At 36.2% G+C, this 18397-nt stretch overlaps 1 protein-coding gene across 9 annotated transcripts in view; it reads left to right on the top strand.

The window, feature by feature from the left end:
• SYNJ1 (synaptojanin 1) overlaps positions 1-18380 on the top strand; it is a 63408-nt gene extending 45028 nt beyond the window's left edge. For 2 of the 9 annotated variants that reach the window (XM_061359069.1, XM_061359064.1), the window contains exons 24-32: positions 527-655; positions 1267-1305; positions 6071-6118; positions 7740-7778; positions 7873-7943; positions 10202-10310; positions 11032-11255; positions 13325-13348; positions 15429-15565. In XM_061359069.1, the coding sequence (XP_061215053.1) occupies positions 527-655; positions 1267-1305; positions 6071-6118; positions 7740-7778; positions 7873-7943; positions 10202-10310; positions 11032-11255; positions 13325-13345 (680 nt within the window). In that variant the 3' untranslated portion in view covers positions 13346-13348; positions 15429-15565. Of the gene's footprint in view, positions 1-526; positions 656-1266; positions 1306-6070; positions 6119-7739; positions 7779-7872; positions 7944-10201; positions 10311-11031; positions 11256-13324; positions 13349-15428 lie in introns of all 9 variants that reach the window. The other 7 variants (XM_061359068.1, XM_061359060.1, XM_061359065.1 and 4 more) reach the window with 6 other exon arrangements.
• The last annotated feature ends 17 nt before the right edge of the window (positions 18381-18397 follow it).

Raw genomic sequence — 18397 nt, 5'->3', positions numbered from 1 at the left:
TTCAGTTAATTCTCCTATCAGCCGTAATATGTAAATTGTAACATGTAGGTTTGTAAATAGTCTGTGTAATATGAAAACTACTGTTTAAACACAACTTTATTTCAGTGACAAAGGTGATATTTAAAATTGCAGTCTTTGGAATGGCTTCTAGAGCAGCTTATTTCAATGTAATTTGGAGTACCTTCACAAAGACTGCTAAAATGCCTTCAGAATTCCCCTTGTAACAATTTTTTCTAGAGCACTTAGTTCAAAATTTGGAACTCCTCAATTTCTAAGAATGTTCAGGATTCTATGAAAAGCATATACTGATTAAAGCATATGAGACAATAATCTTGGCTTAGGGAATCTGCTTTTTTTCTCCATTGGCTTATTCCTTTTGTTTTCCCTCTCTCAAAAGCTTCTGTATCATTTCCAGGGCTGATGACTGACTGTCCTCTGCAAAAATAACTTGCTATTAGAACAGCTTTACTGTGATTAGAATGTACAAGTAATTAATGTTTGCCTTGTTTTCTGTCATGTTGTTCAGCTGAGTTTCAGGTTAGCACCCAGCAGAAAGAGTCTTCTCAGAGCCTGGAGCCCAAGCGTCCTCCTCCACCTCGCCCAGTTGCTCCTCCTGCGCGACCCGCTCCACCACAGAGGCCACCTCCACCATCAGGTAATGCAGTAATGTGCATCAGGTGGTCAGGAGTATTTTGTGTCAAGTTTGTGAAGTGAACTTTGAAGTCCACACCCAAACTATATATTACATTTTGGTTTGGGACTCAATGGCACATACCATTTTTTCACCAAAATGTTGAGTTGGTACATTTAATAGTAATAACTGCATGGGAAATAACAGCGTTTTCCAGTACCATTTAAATACTGTTGTCTTTGCTTAGTGAATAAGTTTAAAAAAAATTATAAACTTATTTTCACAATTTAAATGTGCGGGCTTCCCACAGCAGTGTTTACTCAACATTTTTATTTCTATAGCATCTTCATTTTAAAAGACAAATAGTCTTGTGCATTCATTGATTATATTCCTTTAATTTGGGCATCAGTATGTATGCATTTTATCATGTCCAAGTTTTTAATGTAGATTTCATCAGGATCATCTGAAAATGTAAGCAATTGAGCACTAAGAGAAAGCGGATGTTCAGAAGCATAAGGGCAACATAATTAATAACTAACTGACCCTTGTCATTTTAACTCTCTCATTCTTTTTCTTCCCTCTTACTGTACTGATATTTTTCATTATTGCTGCATTCATTTCTTAAATACTGTAAGGCGGTAGGAGTCCTGCACCTGCTAGAAAGGAATTTGGAGGTAATGATTTTAATTGTTTTCAAATATGACTACGTAGCAAAACTACTGTGGTGGTCTGTTATGCCAGTACTTAATATGATGATGCCCAAAAGTATAAAAATGGGTGATACTTGAATGTCAATGTAATCACTTTCTCAGGGTTTGTATCCCCCTCTGAATTCCATTTGACTTTTTAGTGAGATAGTATTTCTCCAGAAGTTGCTATATTATAGTCAGAGAGATTAAAGTTGTCACAGGTATTTATTACTTAGTCCTGGTCAAATTATGCCATGCTAACTTTTCTGTGGAAGCAGAAACCTGTGTTTATTTGTGAAAGGCTGGCTTTTTTCCTCACAGTCTACAACAAGGGGCATGGCAAAACAGATTGCGATTGTAGCTACTTGCAGTGGTTATCCAGTAATTAATGGTTCAAGTTGAAACTACTGCTGATGGGTAGTTTATTTTTTGTTTCCAGGTCCTATATGTGCTCCTAAGTCCTTCCTAGAGACATGAAACATCCTCCATGGTTCTTGGAACTAGCCTATGCCTTCAGAAACACAAACTTAGCAAAGGAATTTATTTGGTTACTTTGAAGGCATTTGAGAGCTACGTGTCTGTACGCCAGTGATTCCTTCCCTCTTAATAATGATGAGGAACTTATCAACCATTCTGACTAGTTTTGTTTTTTTCCAGCTTGGTCTGGTTTTGCATGTAATACCAACTTAACATATTCTCAGGAGTGCTTCTTCTTGAAACTAATCTTTGTCCTTCTTTGTCCATGCTTCGTAACAGAGCTGTTCTGCTTGGACCTAAATCAGCTCATTAATACATGGGATACAGTGAGAATAGTGAGTGGCTCTGAAATACTTTCTTAATGGCTCTTCAGATGCTACCACTTAGTTGGTAGGAAGGAGGAGTTTTTGAGAAAATAATTCATAAGCCTTGAGCAGTCTCAGAAAATAAGCAAAACTGGTTTACATAGTATTTAAATATCCACTAACTTAGTCTGATCTCTGGCAGAGATGTGCATGGCTCTTACATGCACTTGAGGGGAGGAGATCATTATGCCAAAGGCATAATATCTCAAATTACTTAAAATGCTTAAGTTTTAAAAAATGGCCAATTTATACATAATGTGTTACCTATGTGAGATTTATTTCCTAATTCTACTTCAGCCTTATATAATTTTATCTGCACTGATACAATCCTGTTTGCCTAGTTTGTCCCAATTGTGCAAAACTAGCTTTTTTTTTTACCCTTTTTCCCAACATAGCTTCCCATAAAGAACTGTAACTTGCATAAAACTTGCTTTTTATGCAGTCTTTTAAAAGAGATTATGGTGCCCTGAAGTTCATCCCACTTTTTCTGTCCTCCTCATTTTCCACTCATGGTGTACATTTATAAGGCTTTTCTGCAGTACCTGAGCTCAGCTCAGAGCAAGCTAGCGCAGGACTGGAAGCAGTATAAATGTCATAGTGTGATACCACGCTTGGGGAAATGACATCTGTTTCTTTCACCTAGAAGGCTTCTAAAGCACTGTGAAAATGTCCCTGTGTACTGTATATCAGACTTTGTTTTTTAGACTTCTGTAGCACATGCAAAGCAACACTGATCATGTCTTTAAAATGTCATGCATTTTAAATGTTATGGGGATTTTTTTGCTCATGTGTTCTAACCTTTTTTTCTGAGTACTTCACTGCTTTTAATGCCCATAACATTTCTTCTGATGGCTCAGTATGCTTTAGAGATAGGAGCAGCATTTGGGCATCTAAGGTTTAGGGGGGTTTGTAGAGTTTGGTCATATTTTACATCAGAAGTAACTCAGAATTCAAGGGAGCAAGGCTATGTGCTTATTGCAGGGGTTGCAAAGTGTAGACTTACTGCCTGCTAATGCCAGAGACTTCCACTGAGGATTTTATAAGCTCTCATTGTTTATAGTTAAAAAATAAAATGTTGCAATCTGTTTACACAATATATTTTTTTAATACATTACAGAGTAAATGCTTACAGAACATTAAAAATGATAAAGGCTGCTGGTTATCAATTACTTAAAGTAATGCCCAGTATTTTCAGGATATGCAACAACATAGGTAAAATGCACTACATTTTCAATGTGATTATCCTCCAAATAAATAAGCTTAGAAAGAACAGTACTCAAGTTGACATTAAAATAAATGCAAGTACATTAAGCTATGAAAGTGCGTGCACCCAAACAGCAAATACTTGGTAGTGTACACTGATAATTATAGTCACTCGTTAAAGTTAGTCTTGCAGGAACCATTCAACATCATTATTTTTCCCCTGTAGCTTTTTTTTCTTTTTCAGAGCATTGTTCAGGTGCATTGGGATATATCAGTCATTTTGAAAAAGCTTTTTCTTCCTTCTTTCTATTTCTTTTAAATATGGGGAACTACCTTATTTTCTTGGTGAAGAAGAAATATTCAGTAATGGCAGAAACAAGTAGCCTTATACAGTAAATGCATTGTTCAAATATAGGCAAATAGCCTAGATTTCATACATACACACACACAGATACACACACACACTTTGTACATATACACACATTTTACTTTAAGAGAAGTTGGGGTTGCTTTATTTTCCATAAAACTAATATGTAAATGTAACCTTTGCAAAACATGGAGTTCTGTCTAAAGATGTCAAGGCAGGACAGGTTGTTTCTATGTAAATCCACTCACTTTCCTTAAATACTGTTTAAAACAAGTATGTGATATCTTTACTTGCAAAATACTGTTTCAAACTGCAATAGAGATTTTAAGCCATATACAGGCTGGAGTAACAGTTTAACATGATACCCAAAAATGTGTTTCACAATCAGATACAGATTTTTCACTGTCCTTAAGATTAAAATCTTCCTATAATGCCAATTATGATAGCATTATCACAGCACCATTTTCTTTTTCTTTTTTTTTTTCTTTCTCACCATTTTACTTCCTCACCATTAAAGAATACTATTAGCAAGTAAAATTTGAGGTATTTGACCTTTGTGCCCTTTCTCTCCCATATAATGAATATTTTTAAATTTGCAAAACCTTTCAAATCCTCATGCATGAAAGTCTTCCTATGTATGGTGTGCCAGCATAGAGACATGTCTGTGGTCAAAGAAGTTCCCTACTGCCTTTTGCCTGAAAGCAGTTTACTTTATAAATCATCTTGTGTAAACCGAGATTTGCTTAACAAGAGCATCCTGAAAGTACCTATAAGTATGGGTTGAGTTGAGCTTTGGAAGGGGAAAGTGAATATCTACGAAATGAACAGGCTCATTCCCTGCTCTTGGAGAGGTTTTATTGTGTCCCTTTCCATTAATACTCTGAGGTGAACAGTTAGCTTTATGTCTCTGTAACCACAGAGGGTTCAGAGGAGTATCCTGTACTCTGTTGAGCTGCTCTCCACCTCCCTTTATTTTCCTCCAGGTAGCAGGTAGGCTTCTCATAGCTTATGAGTTACCACTGTATTTTGTCTCCTGGGGTTCCTCTGGCTGGCATGGGAGTTAGAACCTGAAAGCAGTTGAGTGTTCTCAGGCAGCATTCTCCTCCTGTGCCCCTTCCTTACAAATGCCCTCTGTTCATTCCTCCTCAGTGCTGCTTCTCTTGCAGAGAAGTTCACTATCAGAAACTTTTGCAATGTATGTCTAATGTTAATTGGCAGAGCCTGAAACTCACCCGGAATATATAGCATATGCTAGTATTTAACATCTTTGAACCAGATGTTCAGCAAAACCAGAGATATGACGTATCTGGAGATAATCACATACCAGCCTCATGCAGCCTTCACTCTTCCTACACTGAGTGACACCTCCACCCATATCTGACAAAATTCACAGCACTCTTTCCAGATCATAGAGAGCTCCTGAGCAGATACCACACATTGGCACATGATGAGAAAGCATGAGGCTGTGTCATCGCTAAGGCAAAAGTTGTTTTTAAGGTAGGCTTCTTGAACACTGGCTCCCTTTCCTTCCTCTGGACTTGAGCCACTCCAGAGTTGCCAGATATTACTGGTACTTTTTCCTATGTGCATGCCTTAAGGATTTCTCCTTGCATACGGTCTAGTGTTATGTATGTCCTGCCATGTTTTTACCATACAATTTTAAGGATCCAGTATATGCTTGATCATACTGCAAAAACAAAACAATTCAGCATGGTTATGCATGATTGAAAATCTTCTTTCTCTCAGTCTGAACTGTAACATCTGCTGTGCACCATTTGACACAGCTTTCCCAAGTGCAGAGTGCCACTTGGGCATAACTTCATGATGCAGTTCTGTAGGATACATTTATGTAGAGTGGGAAACATTTCTTCCATAAAATTGCTTATATGCATGTAGTCTTGGCAGAAACATACAACACAGTATTTCTCCTAAAATTCAGGAAGCAGACTTAATGTTGCAGGTTATAACTGATGTACCTGTTTATTTTCACACATTTGAATATAGGTATGTGCTCTGCTTTCACAGAGTTTCAAGACTGATGTTTAAGACCATTCTGAATTTATAAAAGTTTGTGGAGAGTGAATACTGAAGAAATGAAATTACCTTCCACTGTAATGTAAAACTGGAATAATAGCATGTTTCTAAACATGATTGTTGTTCATATCAATCTGGTTTCCCCATGCTGCTACAAACAGTTATCTCCTACAAGTAACTATAATTTAGCTAGGCATTTTTAAAATTGTGTAAAGCTGTCTTGTGGCAGTGTCTTTCTGGTTTTACTTTCTCAATCTACTGCTTTTCTTATGCAATATACAGCTTCTCTTCTTTCTCTGAAAAGGTCTTGGAGCTCCTCCCAGTCCTGGGGTAGCTAGGAGAGAAGTAGAAGGTAACAATTTTTGTATTCTAGAAATGGATTTCTAATTTAATACTTGAGTAATATTATTCCCTTGTGATACTAAAGGTGGTTTCATGAAGATATTTATTGTGTAGGATCTTTCTTCTTTTATTTAACATGGTTTTCAGACAGCCAGGTTGCTTCCTGGTTTTCAGTGATGGTATGAATTGTTATAGAAGGCAGTCTTAATTTATTAAAAAATGAGGTGAAAATTTAGACTGAGCTAATCAAGAAGAATGCTTTCAAGGCTCCTCTCAGATTAAGCTGTAGCTGACTGATTGCTAGAGTACATACTGTACTTGTAACAAAATCAGGAGGCTAGGAAGCCTGATTTATATGTTCACATATTTTGGGGAGAGGAACTCCCATGTAAATAATTTAGCCTATAATTTAATATTTTGTCTCTTCCTAAAGAGCATAGTGTAGGTATTCTGATACCTAAACTATGTGATACACATCTATGAGAAGCACTTCTCTTGCATTATTCTAGTTAGAGTTTGTGGGTAGAGTGCTGAATAGGGTCCTGTTTAAGCCGTGCCAGCAGAGTCATGTTTTGGAGTTTCAGGAATGTATCCCTTTAGCAAATACAGGTATAGCAATAAAGTCCTAATATGGTCGCAGTCAAGATGTTCTCCTATATGCTACAGTTACTTTTGGCTATATTGCTGGTTCATTTTTCTAAATTGGCAGAATTGCGCAGGTTGGAAAGGACTTCTGGTGGTTATCTACTCCAATCTCCTGCTCAAAGTAGGATAAACTGGTGCCAGATTGCTCAGGGTACGAGTTGCTTTACTGAGAATTGTACCCAGAAACCCGTTCTAACCAGCTGTAAGAAAGCAGGGTTGTCTGAAAACTGGAAGCCAATTTCATAAACTAAGAGTCTTATGTACCAGAGAGTATTCCTTCCAGTTATTGTAACTGACATGGTGATTTTACCTTCCTGGGAAATAGGCAACAGAAACACAAGCCAGAACCTTAAACCTCTTTGCCTGTTAGAAACTGTGCACTTGTCTGAAGTAAAGGTAATTTTTTCATATCTTGCACTTCACAACTTGAGTGTTGCATACAAGGTCGTCATTAGTGTCAGCATGTAAATGGTGAGGTTGGTGCTGTAATATATTTATCCCATAACAAAGAGAGGAGGTTCAGGAACTTTGGTATAGACCATGTAGGTAGCTGACCCAGGTATAATTACTGGTGTACTCTTCTGATAGCATGATTTTTTGAATCAGCATGTTACGTAAGTTCTTTTTGTTCTAAAGACTGCTGTCAGAATTTTGTCAGAATGTACTGCAAAAGGAGAGAACTTCTAGCATGATTGACAACACAGGGTACCTGTACAAGTGGGCATCTTTAGCTTGCAACACATAGGAGGTGACTTGACTTAATCTGTGATTAGAGGAGTCAAATTACTTCACATGTGCAATGGGAGAAGAGTGTGCTAGAGTAACAGCTTAGCTGATGGAGAGACTTAAATATGTGACAACTTTCAAAAACATTAATAACATCTTTTTGCTTCCATCTCCATTAGTGATAATGTACCATTGTTGTTTAATACCCATTTCTCACTTATCTAACAAAGATAATCTGATTTTTTTTCCATGCTTCAAAGCACAAAAAAGTCCTGGATCACAAAGAAAAGATAACTTAGGTAATACAGACACACGCTTTGTACTAATTATAATATAGAAATAAGTTGATTTTGAAATATGTTCTAAGTCATCAATCTCTAATATCTGTTCCAGTTCGTAATCAGCCTCCACCTTCACCTGGAATTTCAAGTACAGGAGCTGCTGGATATGGTACAACCAGACCGGTAGGTATTCTGTCTTAAAAAATTTACCCCCCCTAAGTTTTTACAGTTTATTATGCTGGCAGTGGGGTTTTGTAAGTCGTAACAGATGTAAGAAAACTGCAAAATTGACTAGTCATTTTACAGCTTATAGGAGGTAATTCCCTCAGCGATTCTTGTCTGCTAACTAAAAGTACCCTAGAATATATATAATGGACATGACTTTATTGTTTTGCACTCTATGCGGTCACATCATAGGCTTCCAGATAATACCACATTTTATGTCCACTTTCAAATAACAGTAAAGTGAAAAGTTATTCTTTGTATTATATGTTCCTGTTGTCTAAGTTGCTGATTTCGCATGGTATTTTATTGTCTGTACTGAAATGTATATCCTGATGGCAGTTAATTGCTTGCAGGCAGTTAATGTATTATATAGGCAGTTAAGGTAATACATTGCTGATTAGTTGATGTGTAATGGAATTTTGTACCTTGTTTTAAAAAATATTTTTTATAAAGACCTTAATGTAAGGAGTAGCAAAAGTTGGCTCTTTCTTAATTAGGGGAGGAGAGACAGAAGCGGAGTTTAAGAGTTTAAGTTAAGTCCATACCAGTTTGTGTTATCAAAGGTTTTAATGCCCTTTTCCACATTCTAAATGAGCAAGAAACAAAAGAACAGTGCTAGCTGGGGAGGGATATCATGGATCTTGTAGAGCTTGAAAGAGGTGTGCCTTACTGATATTGCCATTTCTATTGTACTCTTGTACAGTATTGAAACCACTGAAAACTACTGTTGAAAGCCACCACTGCAATCACTTTTTGCTGATTAGTTTTCATCAGAGATTGATTCTCACAGTGAACAGTTCTTGATCTTTGCACATTTTTCCTATTTTCCCAGACATGTAAAATGCCCTCTTCCTGCCTTTTTCTCCAGTGTTTTTTGCACCGTAGTTCAAGGATTTCAGGACCAGGGACAGTAGCCACGGGCACTGCGTGGTCCTGAGGATTCTTTGGGCTTCCTTTCTGCTTCTTTTCTGTTCCTTTCTGATGTCTTTTTATTTTTTAAATATATATACATTTTAGTATTTAATCCTGTGATCCTTCAGCCTACTTTCAGAACATTCAAAGAAATGACAAATTGTATCTTGTCAACAAAAGGGAAGACAAATTTCAGAGTTTAGGTGGTTTAAACCATTTAGAAAGTTGTTACATGCACTGAGCCAGGCATAATGAAATCAGATGCTATACAGTGTCTTCGAAGAAGACTACATACAGTAGTAAAAGTAAGATCAAGGATGATACTTTTTTTAGTGGAGAACTTTCATTGCTTGTTTTTAAAATCACGTTTGTGTAGAGAGTTGTGCAGTAGGGTTTGCTGTGAGAAATATTTCTAGAACTTCCACTGTTGCTTGGATTTTGTTAGAATACATCAAGTACACAAAACTTGCAAGGAAACAAATCTTACAAACTATCTTGTCTCATGTTTTTGATTTTTTTTCCTGTATTCTAGCATTTCTATTAATGCTTTACATTCAGCTTTCAAGTGTGGTGTTTGTAATCCATGTGGCCTCAGATGTAATCTGGAAGAGGTTCCTATTTCTCTTTAAATACTGATGTAGACTTTTTAATTCTGTTTTACGGGAGCAATTCTGTTCCCAGCCTATTAGCTTCTGTTCCAACAAGTTTGGGAAGACTCCAGCCTTCAGATGAGGCAGAATGTATGTTTCATTAATACTGTTTGCTGGGGAAAAGAAGTAACTGCCTTGCAGTTTCAGAGGAAAGAACTAACCATGGTCTTTTATACTTATCTTGGACTTTCACTGTACAAAATCGACAAAGCTGCATTTTGCTAATAGCAGGCTGTAATGATAGCCTAAAAGGTAGATGATGTCTGCAGTCTGCATTGACAGTGGGTTATCAATGTGTCCTTAGGCGATCTCCAAATAAAGTAGTTGCTGCTGTTTTTACAGTTTACAACAATTCACAGACTTAGGTAAAACTAACTTACTAATACTATCAAAATAATAAGTGTCTCTAACATTGTTGCACAGGTAAATATTTAAAGTTGAAGACTTGTAAAAATCCTCTGCTTTGAATTAACCCTCATAGTGTTTTGAGAATACATTATTTGCTTTTATATGTGCTTAAAAAATTAATTCAGCAACTGTTATAAAAAAATCTATTTTTCACAGAATCCTAATTATCCTGAATCATTTTGCCGTAGATGAATACAGATACAAAGTAGAACTAAAATACTTTCTTTTTACCAATTATTATGTCAGACTATTCCACCTCGAGCTGGAGTTATTAGTGCACCACAAAGCCATGCCCGTCCCTCTGGGGGAAGACCAGCACCTGAAACTCAGACCAAACCAGCAGAACCACCAAGGGGTAAGTTTACCTTAGAAGTTAAATATGAAGGTCACTATTCAGTTAAGAGGTACTGTCTCTGGTTTGAATGCTTTGTTTGCAACAGATATCTTCTTCCTTAATGATAAATTAAGATTCCCAAATATAGTGAGAAGTTTGACAGTTTCTGTTAATCATCCCCAAGTATTGTAAACCCTTATTAGATAACAGGCAGCAGTCAGGTGAGATCTAGACCCATAAATTTCATGCTATCATGAGAAACTTTGATCACATTGCTGTATTTTGGTCTGAGCACACTGGTGTGTCCTGTCATGTGTGTTGATTACTGAACCATTCTCTGCACTTGATCTGTAATCATAATATTTGGAATAGTGTTTATGTTTGACTCTCAAAGTGACTTCCAAAAATTTAATGGGTTTTTAAAAATTGTATTAATATCAAAATATACATTTTATAATAATGACTTCCAAAATACTTGTAAATACAAGTGAAGTACATTTAAGGATGACATGGCTTCTGGTTCTCTGTTTTGTATCTATAGTAATCATTTTGAATAGTATGGTAATAATTTTCAATGCTGAGTTTTTGATGACTTCTGATCTAGTTGCCATGAATACCCGCTGTTCTTGCAGCCCCTTCTTCTGCAGTTCTGTCCGGTTCTTCCACATGTTCTCATCCATGCTATTCTAAAGATTGCTATTACAATTCTTTACAATAAAAACCACTGCAAATATACCTGCAGGCTCACCGTTGCTTCCTGAACCACTCAAGCCTCAGGCTGCTGGACCTGCTCAGCCCACAACCACTCAGACACCTCCTGTGCTAAAAATGCAGGAGCCTCTGATACCTGTGTCATCACATCCACCTCAGACAAGTGCCCCACAGAGTCTGGAACCCCCACAACCACCTCCTCGGAGCCGATCATCTCAAAGTTTACCTTCTGAATCTGCTCCTTCACAGCAGCAAGTACGTAAACAAACCCTTGTATATATGTTTTGTCATTGTGTGAACTGACATAGCTTGCACGAAAAGCTGTAGATTTGTGAGAAACTCCTAAAGCAAGCAAACAAACAAAAATAAAGGTCAAAAGATTGGATTCAGAGATCATCAGGCTCAAGTAGCGTATTACTTAATTGCTTGTTGTCCATGAATAACTATAATCTGAAATACTAAACATCTAACTTAAGATTTCTTACAACTTATGGGCATCTTGTTCTTAAAATTATGTTGTCATTTGACAGCTTTGTATGTGAAAAAATTCAATATGAGAAATGTAATTTTATAATGACACATGCATGACAAATGACAGTAACTAGCTAATACAGGTTTTCATTATAAAGTAAGCTTTATAGGTTGCATGATGCGGTGCTTTATGTTGGTAATTCACTGCAAGAAGATGATACTGATAGGTACTTAATAGAAATACATTTCTCCACATTTCCCAGTGTCAATTAAAATACAGAAACATATCAAAATAATGTGAAAATTGAACACAGCAACATTAATATTCTGTTCTGTGAGACCATTTAAAGTGTTATTTTAAAAAATACAATAAAAGAAAACAAGAAACTACTGCTTAAAAAATGCAGAAGTAGGTTTTCAGTGTTGTTTATATATACATAAGGCTAAACTTCTTCACTAAAGACTAGTGCTGTTAGCTTTCACAGTGTCAGGTGCTAGGTCAGATAACATGCTACTCGAATAAAGGCCAAATTTATTGAAGCTGATTGATTTGTGCCCACTTCTGACCATAAGTAGATTTGTGGCTTTGTTTTCAGGTGTTTAGGGGTTTGTTTTATTTTATTTATTTTAAAAAGCTGCTGAGCTGTGGATATTTATAACTGCATAGGCTTGAACCACTATTTGAGATTTTACTTTATCTCCACATCTGAAGCTTACTTTCAGTGAAGAAGTTAGCTAGTGCCTATTTTGTACAGCCAAATTCATTCCTCAGTGAGTTGATTCTGAATTCTAGTTGAAAAATCTTCAAAATCTCTTCCTTTATGCTGAACGTTTCTCTGCTGTTAACTTTTTTTTCATTTTGGAAACCTAGGCCAAAAACCAGAGGATATTTTTTAATATACAGGTAGAATATTAGGACTTTCTGTAGTTTGTTGGAAAGTATGAAGTGTTGCCAGTGGGGAATATACATGGATGCATATGGTATTTGAGACCATGGCAATTTTGTGAATAGAAACAGATTGCATTGTGTCACTTTTGAAAGCCTCACACCTTCTAAATATATTTTTACCATTAATCATTTTGTGAAAGGGGTGCAAGCAGTTGTTTCAAAACTACTATGAAAATTAAATTTGTGTCTACACACAGCAATCAAAAGTAGGCTTAAGAACACTGTAAACGGGTGATAGAGCTGTGTAATGCTGTGGCTATACTGTTCACAATATCCAAAGCAGATAGTTTAAGACCAGTGCAGGCAGCTGTAATTTTCTCCACAATCTTGGATTAATACCAGCTGTGCAATTGCAAGGAAAGCCCACTTTGAGTTTCATTGTCTCTGGTGTGTGTTTTGGGGTTTTTTTCCTTCTGTTTTCTTTTTCTTATAGATCTTACTTACTGTAAATTTAAGGAGATTTTGGGGGTTTATTCAGTTAGAAGTATTACTTTTTTTTTTTCAGCTTCAATTGAAAAACTATTACTATAGATGAATGATTATACCAACACAGTTTCCAGAATGCGGGCTACAATTCTTTTCATGTTAATAGATGGTTAGAATTAGAAAACCAATAGTCAGAAAATAGCACAATCAGCTGCACAATTAATGTCTATATGGGAATAATATCAGATTTGGCTTGAGCTAGGTTTTTTTGATTCTTAATGGTAGAACTTGTAAGTCTTATAGTAGAATACAACAGAGATATAAAATCTAGTATAGTGTGTAATACATATTTTTGGTTTGTATTCATATCTCAGAAAATGGCTTTGTGAAAACTTAGTATTTTTAACATGAGGTTGCTTTGTTACTTGGATTTTCTTCTTAATATTCTTTCCTTTAATGTCTGTTTCTCTTTCACAAGCAGGAGCAACCATCAGGGTAACAGGTATCTGACTATTTACCAATCTTGTATGTGGTCTCTCCATCTATTTAAGCAGAAAAGATGTATGAATCTTGTTTTCATACATCTGTGGTCTCATCCATGTAAAAAATCACCTGTCCACATTAATGAATTGACTGTCATACCATAGTTTGCTTTTTCCTTTCATAATGCAATTCAAATTGATATTGTTAACTGTATTTATTAGTACCATAGCAAATATTTTGCTTCATCTTTTATGAAACAACTGGAACCTCATGTATGTTGCTTAGCCACTGCCAAATCTCCTGGTCTCAGTCTATTTGGAAAAAAATGAGTAGGTGTTGGAGTTAATATTTCTGTTTAATACAAATAAATCCTGATACAATCGCACTGCCAAAGTATTTTCAAAATAAAACCCATATTTCACATACCTCAAAGAATAGAGAGCTTCCTATTACCCAAGGTAAAATATACTGTCTGCTGCAGTTTTGAAAGTATTTGGTTTCAGAATTATTCAGAATTCTGCAATTTTATTACTTACAATAAAGAACAATTGGGATTCATAGTTCTTTGAGATCTTGTACTTTTTGATCACATGGTTAATGAACACAGGATTTAACCAGCTCATGCCAAGCTGCATTTGATTTATATTATTTCTACAGTTTTTCACACTTACCCCCTCAGTTACTTGATGCCTTTGTTTTAACATTACTTTCTGAAATGCTTCCTATATACATATGAAAATCCCAATATTGAACTACTGTATTTATGGTTTGGTAACATTCGGCCTCATCTATTTTAGAAACTCTCTGATATAGTAGTACCAAGGATGCATGTAACGAATGTTGTTGTTTCAAAAGAACCACCACCAGAGTAAATGCATTTTTGCCATCATACTTCTTTTCTCTTGCCAGCCAATTCAAGCTGCAATTGCAATTTTTTAAAGGAAATTGCTATGCTGGATATATTGGGGAAAACATACAACATTCTTAATATTCCTGAGAGTCTCTAAAGCCTGTAGACTGATTTTGCATAGCTGCCTAGGCAGAGAGACATGCTTCAAACTGTTCACAATAAGTGCAGTCAAAACAAGATGTTTAAAGATTGAGGTTAGGCTATAATAATATTGTATTTTAGTGATAATTTTAGCTAGCATCCTAGTCCAACAAAACATTAGTTAACAGAATTTTTATGCTAAATATCCAAATTGTTTGGGTATATTAAGATGATGTGTTAAAATGACAAGTTTGTGAAATTTGACTTCTCAGAAGCTGTGTTAACTTAATTCTTTGCATTCATTAAATAAGGGGGAGCTCCAAACTGTTCTGTCAGTGTGATGACTTGAGCAAGATAGTGTAGATAGTGTACCATTTTAGACAGTTGTTACAAGGTATTAAAGTTGCATTGTTGCTTTAATAAATTTATGAAAATGGGAATATTTCATTTTAAATTATGAACAGTTTTGTGGAGAAAACTGTCTTCTCCATTTGGTATTATTCTAAACAATGATAACTTGCCATTTTAAAGTAATACAAACTGATGATTGTACCTTCACATGTCAAGAAGCGCTGGAGATGCCTACAGAGGCATATGTCTACATAGGAATGTTTGAAGTGCATATACTAATAACACTAATTTTTCCTTTCATTGTGATGCTTAAGTATTGCTTGTAACATCAGTGTTATAAACTCACAAACAATGAAACCTAGAGCTTTTTATTTCATATTTGTGCTGGGTTATCACTTGTTTAGAATACAATATCATTTTCTAAGTTTCTTAAACATTTTATTATACAATGTCCACTGGTGCTTTTGGCTAGGATTCTGACCTGCATGAAGTAGATTCAAGCTGCACCAACCAACAACAGGGAAAAATGTGTTTAACAACTAGTAGGCTTTTCTTCAGAGAAGGAGTTAAGGGTTATTGTTCTCCAGAAAAGAAGCAATTATACTAGAAGTGCACTGTGCAAGTTACAACCAAATTGCATTGAAGTTTCAGTTAAAGCCCATGAGCTTCTTTTCATAGAAGAGTGAGAAATGGGGAGTTAGTAATAATCTCAAGACAGACAGCCACATGATTACTAAGCACCTTGTTTTCTTTCCAGATTAAAACAAACGGAGCATACAGCACTAAACTTGAAACACAGTTAAACAGTGACCCTTTTGAAGACTTGTCGTTTAAGCTGCTTGTGTCAAAGATGCAGACATCTGTCCGAAAATCGCCTGTTCCAACTTTGAACCAGAAGGAGTTGCTACAGTTGCCTTCAGCAACACAAAGAAATGATGATATTTTGAATACTTTAAATTGCATGCCAGTGATGCCTCCTATTCCAACCTTTAACACATCACAGGAACATAAGCGCAGCTCTCCAAATCCATTTATTACTGGACTGAACTGCACAAATCCATTCACTGAAAGAACTCCTAATGCTGGAAACCCATTTAGAACAGATACACGAGAGTCTGAAATAACTTCACATTTACTAGAAGGAAGTGCCACTTGCGATCCTTTCCCTTCTCTAAATCCTCTCAGTTGTAATACAGGCAAGCCTGTATTTTCTGTGGATGCATCTGAAAACACTTTTTGCTTGCCAGGTAAATCTGTCATGGTAAAAAATGTACAGCCAAAAGGATGGGTAACATTTGATGATGATGATGATAATTTCAACGTAAAGCTAAAGTCATCTAAAAGTGTTCCAGATATTAAGCAAATCAGCTCCAGGAAATCAGATGGATCTCCAGATTTGCTGGGCACTGAACAAAATACTTTTCTTGGTTCAGACTTTAACTTTGATAATGACTGGAATAGAAGTTTGACTGATTGCTTCTATACAATGCCAGCAAGAAGACCACCTGCACCTCCCATACCATCAAGAGTAACCAGCAACAGATCCCCTGCAGATCCTTTCACGTCCTTGGCACCTAAGGTGTCACCAACACAGGATTTTACAGAAAGATAGATGTTCAAATATATAAGAGGTTATATTTGTTGCTACATTTATCCAGTAGGATAATTGGGCATTTGAGATTATTCTGTGTGCAATAATTATGTCAAATGCACTGAAATGTAACTCTGCTCGTAAACAGCCACTCTTGTTTGTGTATAAATTTTGAATATGTATATATGGTAGAGCACAAAAAATTGTCTGAAATGTATCAAAATCCCAATGTAATAGTGTTTGAATAGACAGAGAAAAGAGGGATGAGCTACTAATCTCATTAAAATATAGCAATCTTGAAAATGGTTTTTGCTTAGGGAGCCCTCCCATTTGTGTTCCTCTTTGTGGAATTTCTAGGAAAGAGGCTCTTTGCTGGTAGCCTCCCCATTCCCTTTTTACTGTTTTGTTAACTGATATTTATAAATTGATATTTACCAAAGAGCTGCCAAAGTTTATTGAGATTTGAATGTTGACAAGTATTGTTTAGAAGTTGTTTAATTTATAACAGAGGCTGTGGATATTTGTAAGGCATATATTTGAATGTGAGGCACAACAAAAATAGTTTAATTTCAAACAAAACTTTGCTTATTAATATATTCAATATTTTAATTTTCTGTGTCAGTATATTTCAACTATTAAATCTTAACTGTGACATATACTCACTAGTGTTACTTCAGAATAACTGTTCCATATCATCCACTTATTTTAAAGATGCTTCCCTTCCCCCTGCCAGATTGGAAACAACTGATACAAGTTTTCCCTCAACCTCTGGGAAGAAAATTCCCCTTGGGTTTTGAGAAACAAAGCAGTCTTTATCAGTTGTAGACAACATGTTGGAGTTGGCTTGTCTCACTCTGCTCTTCTGCACATCAGAAGGGTCCTATAGAAAGCCCTGAACAAAGGAATTAGCAGCCATGTTGTAACAGCAGAGGAGATGGTCACTTGTGTGATGGGGTTCTCCACTCAGCATCCTCCCCATCCACAAGACTGACTGCTGTATTTGTAAAATTGTACTTTCAAAGAAAACAAGGAGAACAGTAGTTCTCTGAACAATATCATTCCATCACTGCTGCAGTTAAAACTGAATGAGTGACTTCCTCACTCAGTGACAGGGACCATTGTCTGTGGTGCTGCTTTGAGGCTAGTGAAGGCTTAGTCACCATTCTACATGCTGTGCTATAAAAACATAACTCTTTGTGCTTTCATGATTTTCTAAAGCTCAAAAGAGATTACATAAAATATGGCATGTTGTTATCCTGAGGCAATTTAAAATAACCAATTTCCTTAGCTCCATTTATGTGTGCTATAAAAACCCTGCAGTTCTCCTTGCAGTTCATAGTGTCTTAGGACATTTACTTAGGACTATTACACAGCTGCCTACTTTTATACAAAGCTGAGCATGTCATGCTGTTGTCATCTCTTGGGGGACTGCAGATGTATCCCTACACGCCGTGGCTTAATTGTGAACAAACTACTGGTTCTGCAAAACCAGGAACTGAAACCCAACACACTAGCGTTATATTTACAGTAGCAAAACGCACAGTGTAAGTACTTTTTAAAAATGCTGTCAAAAGGTTATTTATAAAATAATCCACTCTTCCTTTGAACAGTGTCTGGTTGGCCATGAGCTGCAGTTGGATAAAGGACAGTGAGTTTTCTATTGCGCTTTGTATCTGTTCAGGCCATTAAACAGCACTTGTACATTTTACACAGCAGTGGTATTATACTCCTTGTGTGCTTCAGTGCGTGAATTCCCTTGTTTTAAACTGTTGCTATAAACATCTGTGTCATTGATGCTTTGGTATATTCTTACATTATTTCAAAACAATTTTGGGGGAAACTTTTGCTAGTGGGAGTTAACGTGATAAGTATGTTCTCCGTTGAGTATTTGATTACAGTGATTACAAACTACTGGCTAAACTGTACCTGGTATGCAGCACCTCTACACTTTACCGGATTATGGAGACTGACAGCAACGTACTGCAAACATCACCAGAAATCTCCAGAAATATAGTGTGTGTGTATATATATATAGCTAACCACTGTAACGTGTATTAACGACAATAATTACTAGCAGGAGTTTTGAAGATAATGAGAATTAAAATTAGAGACGCTCCATACGTTTCCATGGGTCT

Source organism: Neopsephotus bourkii, unplaced genomic scaffold, assembly GCF_033783945.1.
Source record: "Neopsephotus bourkii isolate Nb327-2 ecotype Australia unplaced genomic scaffold, CSIRO-AGI_Nbou_v1 NB_962, whole genome shotgun sequence".
Taxonomy (NCBI): Eukaryota; Metazoa; Chordata; class Aves; order Psittaciformes; family Psittacidae; genus Neopsephotus; species Neopsephotus bourkii.
The sequence above is the reverse complement of the archived record's forward strand: the minus strand, read 5'-3'. Positions and strand labels throughout refer to the sequence as shown.